Source organism: Catharus ustulatus, chromosome 7 (assembly GCF_009819885.2).
Source record: "Catharus ustulatus isolate bCatUst1 chromosome 7, bCatUst1.pri.v2, whole genome shotgun sequence".
In the NCBI taxonomy this organism is placed as follows: Eukaryota; Metazoa; Chordata; class Aves; order Passeriformes; family Turdidae; genus Catharus; species Catharus ustulatus.
In genome coordinates this window covers 1,046,810-1,060,705 of record NC_046227.1, presented here as the reverse complement: position 1 = coordinate 1,060,705, position 13,896 = coordinate 1,046,810, and the positions used below count along the sequence as shown (strand labels likewise).

Genomic DNA, 13,896 nt, shown 5'->3' with positions numbered 1-13,896 from the left:
AAGAGACTGAAGAACGGAGAAACACAGAAGATTTTTCCAGGTGTGGAACATGTGATTTTCACCTGGCAAGAGCTTGCAGGGATAAAATGAGGGCAGGATGTGTCTACCCTTGTAGCAAAGTTACAAACTCTTTGCAGCTCTGAGAACTTCACGATATAAAAGTAAAAACTGATATTGTGTAACCAGCTAGAATTTGCCGCTTAAATCTCAAAGTAGCACCACTCTCGTGCGTCCTAATAGCATTATTCTTTGCCTTGTTTATCTGGTTTAGAGGGCTCTTCACAAGCCTGTCAAAGAGCATAAAAGAAATCTAAAAGAAGAAAGAAAAACCCCACCCCTTCAACTCAAAGATACTGTGCAGAGATACTGCGTGACCACAATTCAGAAGCGCAGGAGCAATTTCCAAGGAAAGGGATTTGTGTCCTGCTTTGTGCCTGGAAAGAAATCTCCAGTGCTACCATTTTAGAGATTACATGGTGACTATCAAACCAGATTCAGATTCCCAGATTAGCTTTACCAACCCTGAAGAACAAATCTGGTAAAAGCAGATGTCAAGGAGTAGATCTGAAAACTTATCTGAGTTCTGAATTCAAGTATCTTTCACCAAATTCATGATTGCAAGATTATTTCTTGCCATTTCAGTGCAACATTTATATTTCAGCCCTACAAAGAAGAATACCATAACACAAACAGCCACTGTGGAAATAATTATCATGCAAATAGAACTAAAGCGAATAACCTGATGCTGATAAGCCGGTAGTTAAAAACAAAAAACAACTCTTGGGAATCTGATCAGATAAAAGAAAAATATGTCCGACACCATTAAAATGTGATAAAAAAATGGATCTGGTTGGTGCTTAATACACATTCATGGAGGTCAGTAATTTCCATGTAATAGATGAAATACCATTTTAGTTTGGTTTGTTTCACAACCCTAATTATTTCAAAGAAGTCTCTATCAAGGATGTTTGATTTCAGCCCGTGAAAAACAACTACACAATTCTGGTTGAATAAAATTATTACTAGATATAATAATAAAGAATAAAATCAATAGCAATAAACTTCCTGAACAAGGTAATGACTTTTCATGGCGAAATGTACAATTTGAAGGCACAGGAACATTACCTTAGGCAGTGGTTTCTCCTTAGCACAGTTGATCCCCCCAATAAAGACCATGTTGGGCATCACTGGCCTGGGGTACTCGAACACAAAGTCAAACCTCATGAGCGAAACGGCAGCAGAGTTCAGGAGATCTGTGAGGGACACATCCCTCTGCAGAACTTCTGAGGAAAGCTTAAGTGCTTCTCCATAGAAACCATTGCAGTAGTCAAGCTCTAGGAGGGAAATCAGGGCATTTTCCACTCGCTGGAGAAAAGTCATGCGGTCCGAGTTGAAGCTGAAGAGTCTCGGGATGTAGGACAGAGGGCTTGGGCTCTGTGGGGCTGAAAAGTGCAGGTCGCAAGGCAATCCCCTCATGAAGAACACAAAAGGAAGGGAGAGATGGTGGGCGAGGATGGTCCCACACAGGAAGATCGGATCTGTCAGGATGGCATCAAAGCCGCTTTGGTTGAGGAACCTCAGGGTCTCCTGGCTGCGGAACAAGTCCTTGCACTGCCCAAAGAAGGTGCTGAAATCGTGCTCAGAGGCTTTGTACATCGCCAGTGCATTGAGGGGGAAAGGCTTCTCTGTCAGGTGCACAGCCATGTATTCCCGGAAGGCATTATCCAGCTCTTCCAGGGGTTGCCTCACTGGGTATGTGACCACCTTGTAGTTCTGTGTCGTCTCTAACTGCCAGGTCACCTCAGGAACCAGCACCACCACCTCATGGCCTCTCTGGCTCAGCTCCTCCACCACCTCTTTCATGCTCAGCCAGTGGCTTCCCACCATGGGCACCACCAGGAGCTTCCCTCCAGCCGAGAGGTTGGGCAGGAGGAGGAGGATGGGAATCCAGGCACAGCAAAGCCTCAAAGCCATGTTGCTGTGGTCAGAGCAGGAGCTGTGGAAGAGATTTCTCCTGCAGGTTGTAGCCTGAAGATGCTTTGGAAAGCAACTGTGGGTGCATTTATTGCATTGTGCTACATTGTAGTGCTGTAGTTAATGATTCACAGGTTTGGATTGTAGGTGGATTATTTTGCCTTTTCCCTCTTTACTTGTAAAGGCAAGTTAGGTGACCCTTCCACTGCTGAGTCACTGGAGTTCCTAATGAAACCGATGCAAGCAGTACAGTAAAACATAACTTACAGAGAAGATTTATATGAGAAATCACTGTTATTATAGTACCCGGGGTTTTGTTTTTGATTTTTTTTTTTGAATAGTCAAAACCATGAGAAAAAATTAATTTTCCCTAATCCAAACATGCATTTTGTTGGAATATAAGTAGCCAGCAGATAACATTACCTCATCTCTACATATAACTTTACCCTAAACCTGTATCTTATCAGGTATAAAATGAAGTTACAAAAGAGCATTTCACCCTTGTACTCCAGATAGCAAAGACCAACAACACCTCTCTCATGACAAATCATGAATCATTCATGGCCAATGTTGGGCCAGTTTATTACCTCAACCCTGTGTCCAGGTCCCTCTTGGTTATAAATGGCTGAGGGTTTAATGCTGGTGATAACCTCTCAAAAAAGTTTTAAGTAAGTGAATATGGGAAACAATTTCCTTCTCCAAGGCCTTTTGGAGCTTTTTGATTTAAATCCTTGTTGGAGCATTTCTTCCCATGCAGTTTCTGCATGGGTTGTCCAAAGCGTGTTGGGAAATCATTGTCGTTGATGAGATCCTACTCTCCAAAACGAGCAGTAGTGCCATCACTCATGTTGATCTTATACTGGCGTTTTATAACATGGATTAGCTTAATGGGAACTCTTAAACTGCTCAGTGGAAGGAGTTGCACGGAAGATGGGCCATAACCTCAGACAAGGCTGACGAATGTATACAGGAAGGTGGGTACACAAAAGTCCAAATGGAAATTTTGTAGAGATAGCCATACACAGAAAAGATTAAAACCTAATTCAATGATGTACTAAAGAAGAGGTGGATGGAACTGGAAAAAAGGATTTCTTTTGGGGCTCAGATATTGACAACTTGACTGTAAAAGAAAATGGAAAGAAATCAATCTAGCTGTGATAGAATACAGTGAAATATTCAGTTCTATGACCTTCACTGTGGATGAAAGGAAACTGGACATACGGAAGTAGGGACTGGCAGTCCAGGAGACATCTGAGAAAGGAGGATACCAAAATTCCTCAGTTCAACAAAAGAGATTATCATTTGCATAAAAGCTACATGTCACTTAAATTGTCCTAATTAATTCTGACAAGGCTTTAGGTCTGGCAGGATGTGATATACAGTAATTTCACGACTATAAGGCGCATCCTTTTGACTAAAATTTTCCCCTAAACCCGGAAGTGCGCCTTATAGTCCGGTGTGCCTTATCTGATGGACAAAGTTCAGAAACTTGCCTACCCGGAAGTGAGAGCTGCGAGCCGCGGGTGGAGCTGGCAGGGCCATGGCTGCCAGGTGGAGGAGGGGCAGAGCAACAGCGGGCATACTTCGGCCCCATGGAGGCAGGACGACCCCTCCAAAGGCACCCCCCGGCCGTGTGGAGGCAGGAGGGCCCCTCCAGAGGCACCCCCCAGCCCTGTGGAGGCGGCACGGCACCTCCAGAGGCACCCCCCAGCCCTGTGGAGGTGGGAAGGCCCCTCCAGAGGCATAGCCCCGCTCTGTGGAGACGGGACGGCCCCTCTATAGGCACCCCCCCCGCCCAGTGCAGGCGGGACGGCCCCTCCAGAGGCATAGCTCGGCCCCGTGGAGACAGGATGGCCCCTCCACAGACACACCCCGGCCCTGTGGAGGCAGGACGGCCCCTCCAGAGGCACCCCCCAGCCCTGTGGAGGTGGCACGGCACCTACAGAGGCACCCCTCGGCCCTGTGGAGGTGGGAAGGCCCCTCCAGAGGCATAGCCCGGCCCTGTGGAGACGGGACAGCCCCTCTATAGGCACCCCCCGGCCCAGTGCAGGCAGGACGGCCCCTCCAGAGGCATAGCTCGGCCCCGTGGAGGCGGGACGGCCCCTCCACAGACACGCCCCGGCCCTGTGGAGGCAGGACGGCACTTCCAGAGGCACCCCCCGGACCCGTGGAGGCAAGACGGCCCCTCTACAGGTACGCCCCTGCCCTGTGGAGGAAGAACGGAGGGGCAGCGGCCATAGCCTGGCCCCGGAGAGGCGGCATGGAGTAGCGGCGGGCATGTCCCGCCCCTGCCGGGTACAGGCGGGCCCAGGGGCCAATGGCTGCCGGGTTGACGCGGGGCCTCGGCCAGCAACTGGGCGGGGGGAGCTGGGGGCAGAGCCTCACTGCAAAAAAAAAGGTGCGCCTTATATTCCGGGGCACCTTATCTGATCTACAAAGTTGCGAATTTTGCCGACTCCCTGGGGGTGCGCCTTATAGTCCTGTGCGCCTTATGGTTGTGAAATTACTGTAATCTGTGTGCTGGGTATTAGGAAATAACATTTCTGCATCATGCAGGATTTCTGTCTTTAAACACCAAGGTGTTGTCAGTCAGGATTTGACGTAAGGATGTGAGTGACATCCCTTGCCCAGGATGGCAGGTGTTTGGGATCAGATAATCAATAAGGTCCCTTTCAACCCAAACCATTCTGCCATTCAATGACACATTTACAGTAATTTCACAAATACAAGCCGCACCGTTTTGACCAAAATTTTGCTCCCATACCGGAAATGCGTCTAATACTCAGGAGCGGCCAATATGTGAATAATTTTCTGACATTTTCAACCCCGGGAGTGCAAACCGAGTCAGTGCAAACTGCAAAGTCGAGCTCCTGCCAGTAAAACCCTGCATTTACGCGGTTGTTACAAATTGGTTACTCTGTTGTGCGGCAGGTGGAGCTGCTCCATGCAGGCAGCACAGGGGGTGGGGAAGGCGGGGCAGCTCCCTCCTGCTGGCCCCGCGGCTCGGGGGAGGCAGGGGCAGCTCTCTCCTGCTTGGCCACATGGCTCGGGGGGCTCCCGTCCCTGCGTGCCACCGCTGCAGGAGCAGGCAAGCTACATCCCCGCCTCCCATCGCCGCCGCAGGTGCCGGCGGGCTCTGTGCCCCCCCTGCCACTGCGGGGCAGTGCCGGGCCGGAGTGACCGAGCCCAGCAGTGGCGGCAGCCAGCCCCGAGCGGCCCCACCAAGTGTCAGTGCCGAGCTGGGCCACCCAGCCCACTCGGCAGCCCTGAGCCCTCATGGCCAGAACCGAGCCAGTAAACCCCGCCCTGCCATGGTTCTGTTACTATTTGGCAACTTTGTTGCACGCGGGTCATTGCTGCGAACGACAGAGTGGCTTATACTGAGGTGCGGCTTATTTATGGACAAAGAAGTAAATGTTTGCCAACAACCAGCGATGCGGCTTATACTCAGTGAGGCTTGTATTCGTGAATTTACTGTATATTTTTGCCTTTTCAATATAAAAAACAAACAGAATTTTGAACCTGGGACAGATTTTTCTTCTGAGCACAGTTAATCCCTCCAATAAAAGCCATGTTTGGCATCACTGGTCTGGGGAACTCGAACACAAAATCGTATCTCATCAGCCACAAGGATCCACGGCTCAGGAGTTCTGTTGCTGTCACTTTCTTTTTGAAAAGCTCATATGCAAGTTCTTCAAATTTATCATAAATAGGCTTACAGTAGAAGAGCTCCAGCAGATTGACCAGCATGTTCTTCACCCATTGGGAAAACATCATGCTGTCTGAATTATCCAAGAATAACCTGGGCACAAAGGAAGGAGGGCTTGGACACTGGGTAGCAGCAGAATCCATTCCACAGGGAAAGCCCCGCAGGAAGTAGACGGAAGGAACAGAAAGATACTCAGACACCAGGGGCCCACACATCAGGATGGGATCAGTGAAAACCACGTCAAAGTTGCTCTCTTTCAAGAACTGCATCAGCTCCTCATTCTGCAGAAGGCTCTTACAGTTGGTGAAGAAGACCGAGGAAATTTCTATTGTGCTTTGGTACGAGGTAAGAACAACATTCCAAACAGATTGTTCAATGAAATGAGCATTAACAAATGTCTTGAGCATTTCACCCAAGTATTCATCCGTATAAGGTATTGGGTACACTTTCACTGTGTAATTCTGAGGCTCCTTTGACTTCATATACAGACTCGTTGCGGGCTCAACCACAACAACTTTGTGTCCCTTGTGCTGCAGTTTTCTCCACCGCTGGGCGCATGCTGAGCCAATGACTTCCATCCTGAGGTACCACCAGGATCTTGCCACCTTCAGCCAGCATTAAAGACAGTGTCAGGAGGAGAAATATCCAGGTACCACCGAAAAAAAGAGCCATTTCAGTGGGAGTGAACCAGAGAGTTCTGCTCCGGAGGGATCCACGCAGTCTTTTACAGGATGTTCCATGCAGACTAAGCAGGGAATTTATTGCCTACAGCAATCTGTATTTAACTTCCCAATATGGTTTTGATTCACCTCTGATTTTACCTATATTAGTGGAAAGGGAAGGAAAAGGAAGGTGTGTCCTCAGGAAAACATTTGTATTTCTGTTAATGTTTAATTTTCAAAGTCTGTCAGCACTAAGATCTGTCAGCACTAAATCTGTGACACCAAGAGCAGGAATGTCATGTTGTAACAATCATTGTAGTTAAAACCACTGACCTGGTAAATACACAGTGAGAAAATTATAAAAATACACCCAGTAGAATGGATGCAACTCCATTCCTGAGGACATGAGGCTGATGTTGAATTTCAATCCCCAAGAAGCAGCCAAACTTGCATCCTTACGAAGATGTCATAGTCACTAAGATGCACACGCAATTCCAAACCTTGATTGTTTTTTTTTCACCTGGCACTGCAATAAAAAGTGAACTAATGGATGAGTTCAGGGCAAACAAAGGGAGAGCAGGCCAGAACACGGACACAAAGGAGTTTTGGACTTTGGTTGCTGTCTTGAAAACCCCTTTTGTGTATTGTGAGGAAGACAAAATCTAGGAGAAGTGTGACACCTTCCACTAATCCCACTGCAGGAATGTTTTGTCTTTGTGCAAGGAAAAGCAATGCCAGAGTAAAGCCTTTTGGACGGTGCTAGGGAAGAATTCCTTGTGATCAAGGACTATCAACAGAACAAAGTTTTTCCATTCTGGTCATAAATGGTGGTGGGCCTCCCTGCATGCTCAGTCAGGAGAAATAAATCCTTACAGTCTGAGGCAAAGGGATTCAACTCGTGACACTCAAAGGGTGCTGGAACTGCCCTGAGTAGCCCCACTCTGTCACATTGCACATGGAGTAGTGCTGGTCAGGGGTTTAAGCACAGAAGCACGAATGGGACAGGACTGCAGTGGAACACATCTTGAGCTGCTTTATTATTTTTTCCCTCTCCAGCATCAGTCTCGTTGCACAGTTGGGAGAAGGGGAAGATGCCATCAGCTCACATCATGGGCCGCAGCTGCAGAACATGTTGTTACAATGTTTGAAAGTTTTTAGACCAATCACAAAAAAGCAAAAGCATATTGACAGTAGTTCTACCTAACCACTGTAAGTTCACGTACCATTTCTTAAAACAGTGTTTTCTTATTTCAAATACAATACCTACTTCTAATCCTTAAAATACAATGCACAGGGCTTCATTATTAAGCTTAGACCTTCCTAATATCTTGCTAGATATACTTTTCTGTAGCTTAGAGAGTTATTCTAGCCAAGTGTTAATACACTGACCATTGTTCTATTTGTCCTTGCTTTCTACGTCTAATATAATTTTTCTTCTGACACGCCTGATGCTTTCTGCTTAGCTCTAATTGCAGATTGCTGTCACTGAGGCTGTTTTTTTTGCAGCTTACCCAAAGCCTTCTGATTTTAAGGATTCCCACCTGTTTAAGGGTGGTTCCATAAACCACCCTTAGACATGGAAAAGCAATTTCTGGACAGGGCCAGCGCAGGAGAGGTGGGAGATAGCACAGACTGAAAGCAGGAGACTGAACAGATTCACAAATAATTCTCATGAAATGCAGAAAATCTGGACACAAAGAGTTTATTGCAAGTGCTGTGACAAAGCTGACCAAATGAACTTGGAAGATGCTGCTTGGTGTGTTTTCTACCCTGCACTTGATCAGATTTTCAATGACAAATCAGTTGGCTGAAAACTGCAAGTACAAGTACATTTCCCTTGACTAGAACAGAAAAAGCCTCTAGATAGGATGGCCACACTTTCTTATGGACTCCACAGACTCCCTACTTTTTGTACCAGACCATCAGAGCAAAAACTGTGGGAAAAGTCAGGCAACAACAGGAAGGGGAAGAGAATTTGGAGATAAAGGGACAACAAAGAAAGAAAGGATGAAGTTCATAGACTAGCAGAGGATCAGCTGAAGTGAGATCCAAGCAGGATATTCAGAGTGAAATAGGAGAAATTCCTCTGCTGTCTGTAGAAAATGTAGCTAGAAAAGAGACTGAAGAAAGGAGAAACACAGAAGATTTTTCCAGGTGTGGAACATGTGATTTTCACCTAACAGATGTGTGAAGACAAGAGCTTGTAGGGATAAAATGAGGGCAGGATGTCTCTACCCTTGCAGCAATGTTACAAACTCTTTGCAGCTCGGAGACCTTCAGATTATAAAAGACTTATATTTTGTAACCAGCTAGAATTTACCTCTTAAATTTCAAAGTATCACCACTCTCCTGAGACTTAACACAATAGATTACCTTAGATAGAATTTGATCCTAATATTCTAGTTAATAGCATTATTCTTTGCCTTGTTTATCAGGTTTAGAGGGGTCTTCATAAGCCTGTCAAAGAGCATAAAAGAAATCTGAAAGAAGAAAGAAAAACCCCAACCCTTCAGCTCAGAGACATCATGCAGAGATGTTGCATGAAGACATTTCAGAAGCGTGGGAGCAATTTCCAAGGAAAGGGATTTGTGTCCTGTATTGTGCTTGGAAAGAAATCTCCAGTGCTACCATTTTAGAGATTACAGTAATTTCACGACCATAAGGCGCACCGGACTATAAGGCGCACCACCCAGGAGTCGGCAAATTTCGCAACTTTGTAGATCATATAAGGCGCACTGGACTATAAGGCACACTTCTTTTTTGCAGCAAGGATCCACCACCAGCTCCCCCCGCGGGGTTGCTGGCCGAGGCCCCGCCTCAACCCAGCAGCCATGGGCCCCTGGCACCGCCTGGACCCAGCGGGGCCGGGCTATGCCTGCTGCTGCTCAGCCCCACCTCCCTGTGGCTCGGGCATGCCCGCCGCTGCTCCGTGGAGCGTCCCCGGGGCCCCGCTGCTCCGAGAGTTCCCTGGCGCTCCGGGTGTCACGCATCCCCCTGGTGCACCAGGAACCCCGCGCTGCCCGTGCGCTGCGGGAGTCCCCTGGCACTCCAGGTGACCCGATGCCAGCAGGCTCACCCCGTGCTGCCACTGCCCCAATGCCGGCGGCTTTGCCCCCCCACCCAGGCTGCGCCGCCACCCCCCCGATGCCGCCGGGCTCACCCCGGCCCAGCGCTGGCCTGATGCCGCCGCCGGGTGGGCTCTGTTTGGATGGGGACTGTTGCGGGCTCGCACTTCCGGGGTGGCAAATGTCGCAACTTTGTACATCATATAAGGTGCACCGGACTATAAGGCACACTTCCGGGTTCGGGGAAAAATTTCTGTCAAAATGGTGTGCCTTATAGTCGTGAAATTACTGTACATGGTGACTATCAAAACAGATTCAGATTTCTAGATTAGCTTTACCAACCCTGAAGAACAATTCTGATAAAAGCAGATGTCAAGGAGTCTGAAAACTTACCTGAGTTCTGCATTCAAGTGTCTTTCACCAAATTCATGATTGCAAGATTATTTCTTGCCATTTCAGTGCAACATTTATATTTCACACCCACAAACAGGAGTAACATAACAGCCAGTTTGGAAATAATTATCATGAAAATAGAACTAAAGTGAATAACCTGATGCTGATGAGCCGGGAGTTAAACACAAAAGATGACTCTTGGGATTCTGATCAGATAAAACAAATATATGTCAGAGGCTATTAAAGCGAAGTCAAAACTGGATCTGGGTGGTAGTTAATACACATTCACTGAGGACAATAATTTCCAAGTCGTAGATTAAATGCCTTTTTAGTTTGGTTTGTTTCAAAACCCTGCTTAATTCAAAGAAGTCTCTATCAAGTTTATTTGGTTTCAGCCTGTGGAAATCAAGCAACCAAACCTGGTTGAACTAAATCATTACTAAAAATTAAAAAAATAAAAAACATCAACAGTGATAAACTTCCTGCAACAAGGTAATGACTTTTCATAGAGAAATATACAATATGAAGGCACAGGAACATTACCTTAGGCAGTGGTTTCTCCTTAGCACAGTTGATCCCCCCAACAAAGACCATGTTGGGCATCACTGGCCTGGGGTACTCGAACACAAAGTCAAATCTCATGATCGAAACAGCAGCGGAGTTCACGAGATCTGTGAGGGACACATCTCTCTGAAGAACTTCTGAGGAAAGCTTAAGTGCTTCTCCATAGAGACCATTACAATAGTCAAGTTCCAGGAGGGAAATCAGGGCGTTCTCCACCCGCTGGAAGAAAGTCATGCGGTCTGAGTTGAAGCTGAATATTCTGGGGATGTAGGACAGAGGGCTCGGGCACTGTGGGGCTGAAAGATGCAGGTTGCAAGGCAATCCCCTCATGAAGAACACAAAGGGAAGGGAGAGATGGTGGGCGAGGATGGCCCCACACATAAAGAACGGATCCGTCAGGATGGCATCAAAGCCGCTTTGGTTGAGGAACCTCAGGGTTTCCTGGCTGCGGAACAAGTCCTTGCACTGCCCAAAGAAGGTGCTGAATACATGCACTGAGGCATTGTACATCGCCAGCGCATTGAGGGGGAAAGGCTTCTCTGTCAGGTGCACACCAACGTATTCCCGGAATGCATTATCCAGCTCTTCCAGGGGCTGACTTGCCGGGTGTGTGACCACCTTGTAGTTCTGCGTCGTCTCTATCAGCCAGGTCACCTCAGGAACCAGCACCACCACCTCATGGCCTCTCTGGCTCAGCTCCTCCACCACATCTTTCATGCTCAGCCAGTGGCTTCCCACCATGGGCACCACCAGGAGCTTCCCTCCATCCAAGAGGCCGGGCAGGAGGAGGAGAATGGAAATCCAGGCACAGCAAAGCCTCAAAGCCATGTTGCTGTGGTCAGAGTAGGGGCTGTGGAAGAGATTTCTCCTGCAGGTTGTAGCCTGAAGGTGCGTTGGAAAGCAACTGTGGGTGGATTTGTGGTGTTGTGCTATGTGGTAATACTTTAGTTAATGATTCGTGGCTTTGGATTGTTGGTGATTTATTTTGCCTTTCCTGGAGACCCAAGTTTGGTGACCCTTCCACTGCTGAGTCACTGGAGTTCCATGTTGTTCAATTAGCTCCTCAAGCTGCTACTCTGATCCCTCCGGACTCCTCATCTTTGTTCTTTCTTGTGTTACACCTTGACCAGGACCCAAGCAAGCAATCTTGGTGTTAACTGCTCCCAGCCTGACAGTAAGAAATGAAAAGAGCCTCTCCATGTTGGAGACACGGATCCTCAGGTGACTCCTCCAGGGATGGAGCAGGAGACCCTCAGGACAAGGCTTAGGATTCTTCTGAGCTGGCAGGAATCTCCTCAGTGCCAGGAACACCACAAAGAGGTGCTGAGAGAGGCTGAGCTCTCTCTATATAGCTGAAGTTCTCACCTTACAGAGTTGATTGCCTGCCTGGGAAGCGTTCTTCAGGTAGTTGAAATCTCCTGCCCACCAGGAATCAGACCAGCACTAAATGTGTTTTAGCAACCACTGGAACCTCAGGTTTCAGACCTCATTCAGCAAAGGAGCAGGTTCAGCCCAGATGTGATTTCCACAGGCTCAGAGTATTGCCATGGATGCCAAAATTAAAAATAATGCACTCCAGGATATTCAGTCATGCAGCCTCTGTCCCTCAGGCAAACAACTTCTCTCATCTCTATATCATGTTCAATAATGCAAAATGAACTGCATATTGTTTTCCTTAGATCAGCCTAATTTATTTTTCCTGCTTTATAAATGACATTAATTTTAGCTACAGGGAAGGTGGCAGAGAGCATTTTTTATGTCAGGATGGCTTTTCAGAAAACAAATATTTTGAGCATCAGAGTGGGAGAGAGAAGCTCTGAGGTGAAAGAGACTAAAACCCTCTCTAAATCTTCAATTGTAAAGTGTAAAGAAAAGCCATCAAAAATATAAAAAAATCTACTAAATATGTTCAGAGTTTTAAAAAGCACACTTGGAACTGGGCATTGGGAAGCTGATCAGTTCAGCAAACAGCATTTTCTGACAAAAAAAGCTTTATTTATGTATCCTGTGATGCCATCCCAGCTGTTTGCTGAAGTGGGATAAGAAGAGGTCTGGCAGGGATATGTCCTGTCCTCCCATCCCTCCTGCTGCAGGATGAATTTTCCATCCAATGTGAGGAGTGGGTGCAAAGGTAAGCCCAGGATTGGTGAAGTTAATCAGTACCTCAGTGTTTGTAACTTCTCAAAGACTCCTTTGCTTGGCCTGGTTATCCCACTTTATCCCAGCCAGGAATTCTGGAATTTGCTGGGTTCAAGGCAGGGCGAGATCAAAGTCTCTCCCTGCTCACATGTCCGCAAAGGGACAGTGGCAAAGGTGGATTTGGGTGAAAAGTCACAAATCTTGGGGCAGGCCTGTCCAGAGCTGGGGCAGGGGTTAAAAAATCACCAGAGCTGAGGGAACTGGGGTGTTTACGGAGAAAAGGAGGCTCAGGGGGCCCCTGTCGCTCTCCATGACTCTCTGACAGGAGGTGTGGTGGGATTAGGCTGTCTTGCTGTGTCTCAAGGGAAAGGATGAGAGGAAATGGCCTCAAGTCGCTCCAGGGGAGGTTCAGAGCAGGTAGTAAGGAAAAAAAAATTCTCTGGAAGAATGGTTAAGCACTGGAATAATTTGCCCAGGGAGGTGGTGGAGTCACCATCTCTGGTAATGTCCAAGAGGAGCCTGGACGTGGTTTGGGGGTGATGATGGCAGTGCTGGCGTGAGGCTGGGACTGGGTGATCCTGGAGGTCTTTTCCAAGCTTGATGGTTCTGTCACGTGCAGGCTGGGCCGTTCCAGGCTCAGGAGAGAATTATTGGGGGAGTTACAACACACTGGCCAAGGCTGGAATAATTCCATGACTGGATATCCCAAAATACCTCTTCTGAATCCATGAAAAGAGATCCCCAGCCCTCTCTAATAAATCCATGGCAGGAGATGTCAAACACCTCTAATAAATCCAGAGATCCCAAAACCCCTCATGACAATCGATCGCCAAACCCCCTAACAGATCCATGAAAGGCAGTGCTCAAACACCTCAAATAAATCCACAAGAGGTCCTGAATTCCTTTAATAATCTCATCGCAGGTGTTTGTAAAATGTTGTAATAAATTCATGAATAAATTCTCAAAAGAACTGTTTATTTGAAAGAGGGAACTGTTCTTTATAGAATCCCCGGATGGTTTGTGTTGGAAGGGACCCTTAAGCTCATCCTGATCCACCCCCTGCCATGGGCAGGGACACTTTTGTGATAATTGATAAAAGATTTGTGTTAATCATAAGACTATTGGGGTTTATATAAACCAGAATACTAAAGGTCTGAAGTGACACTTGATAGAGGAAAAATGTGTTTAAATCATTCTATTTTAATTCCTCCTGTTACGAATATTATGTTTCTAAATAATATGTATCTACTACAAGTTTGTAAAATCAGACTTTCCAATAGTCCGATAGATTTTGCAAAATCAGACTTCCTGCCTTTGTTTTATCAATGACTGCTATCTGCGAAGACCAGAACTTCCCAATTTCTGGCATTTTTATCTACCAAGACCCGAT

At 47.0% G+C, this 13,896-nt stretch overlaps 3 protein-coding genes across 3 annotated transcripts; all 3 read right to left on the bottom strand.

The window, feature by feature from the left end:
• Nucleotides 1–242: 242 nt before the first annotated feature.
• LOC116998657 (UDP-glucuronosyltransferase 1A1-like) lies at nucleotides 243–1,974 on the bottom strand. The gene is made up of 2 exons (XM_033064658.1): nucleotides 1,126–1,974; nucleotides 243–287 (listed from the first exon to the last, which is right to left on the bottom strand). Exons 1-2 carry the CDS (start codon nucleotides 1,972–1,974, stop codon nucleotides 243–245), a joined length of 894 nt encoding a protein of 297 aa, XP_032920549.1.
• Nucleotides 1,975–5,466: 3,492 nt separating this feature from the next.
• LOC116998656 (UDP-glucuronosyltransferase 1-6-like) lies at nucleotides 5,467–7,456 on the bottom strand. The gene is given in 3 exon segments (XM_033064657.1): nucleotides 5,467–6,222; nucleotides 6,224–6,380; nucleotides 7,452–7,456. Coding segments are annotated over 3 exon segments (918 nt in total).
• Nucleotides 7,457–8,757: 1,301 nt separating this feature from the next.
• On the bottom strand, nucleotides 8,758–11,983 carry LOC116998655 (UDP-glucuronosyltransferase 1-6-like). Its single transcript, XM_033064656.1, has 2 exons — nucleotides 10,347–11,983; nucleotides 8,758–8,802 (listed from the first exon to the last, which is right to left on the bottom strand). Exons 1-2 carry the CDS (start codon nucleotides 11,193–11,195, stop codon nucleotides 8,758–8,760), a joined length of 894 nt encoding a protein of 297 aa, XP_032920547.1. The 5' UTR covers nucleotides 11,196–11,983.
• Between the last annotated feature and the right edge of the window lie 1,913 nt (nucleotides 11,984–13,896).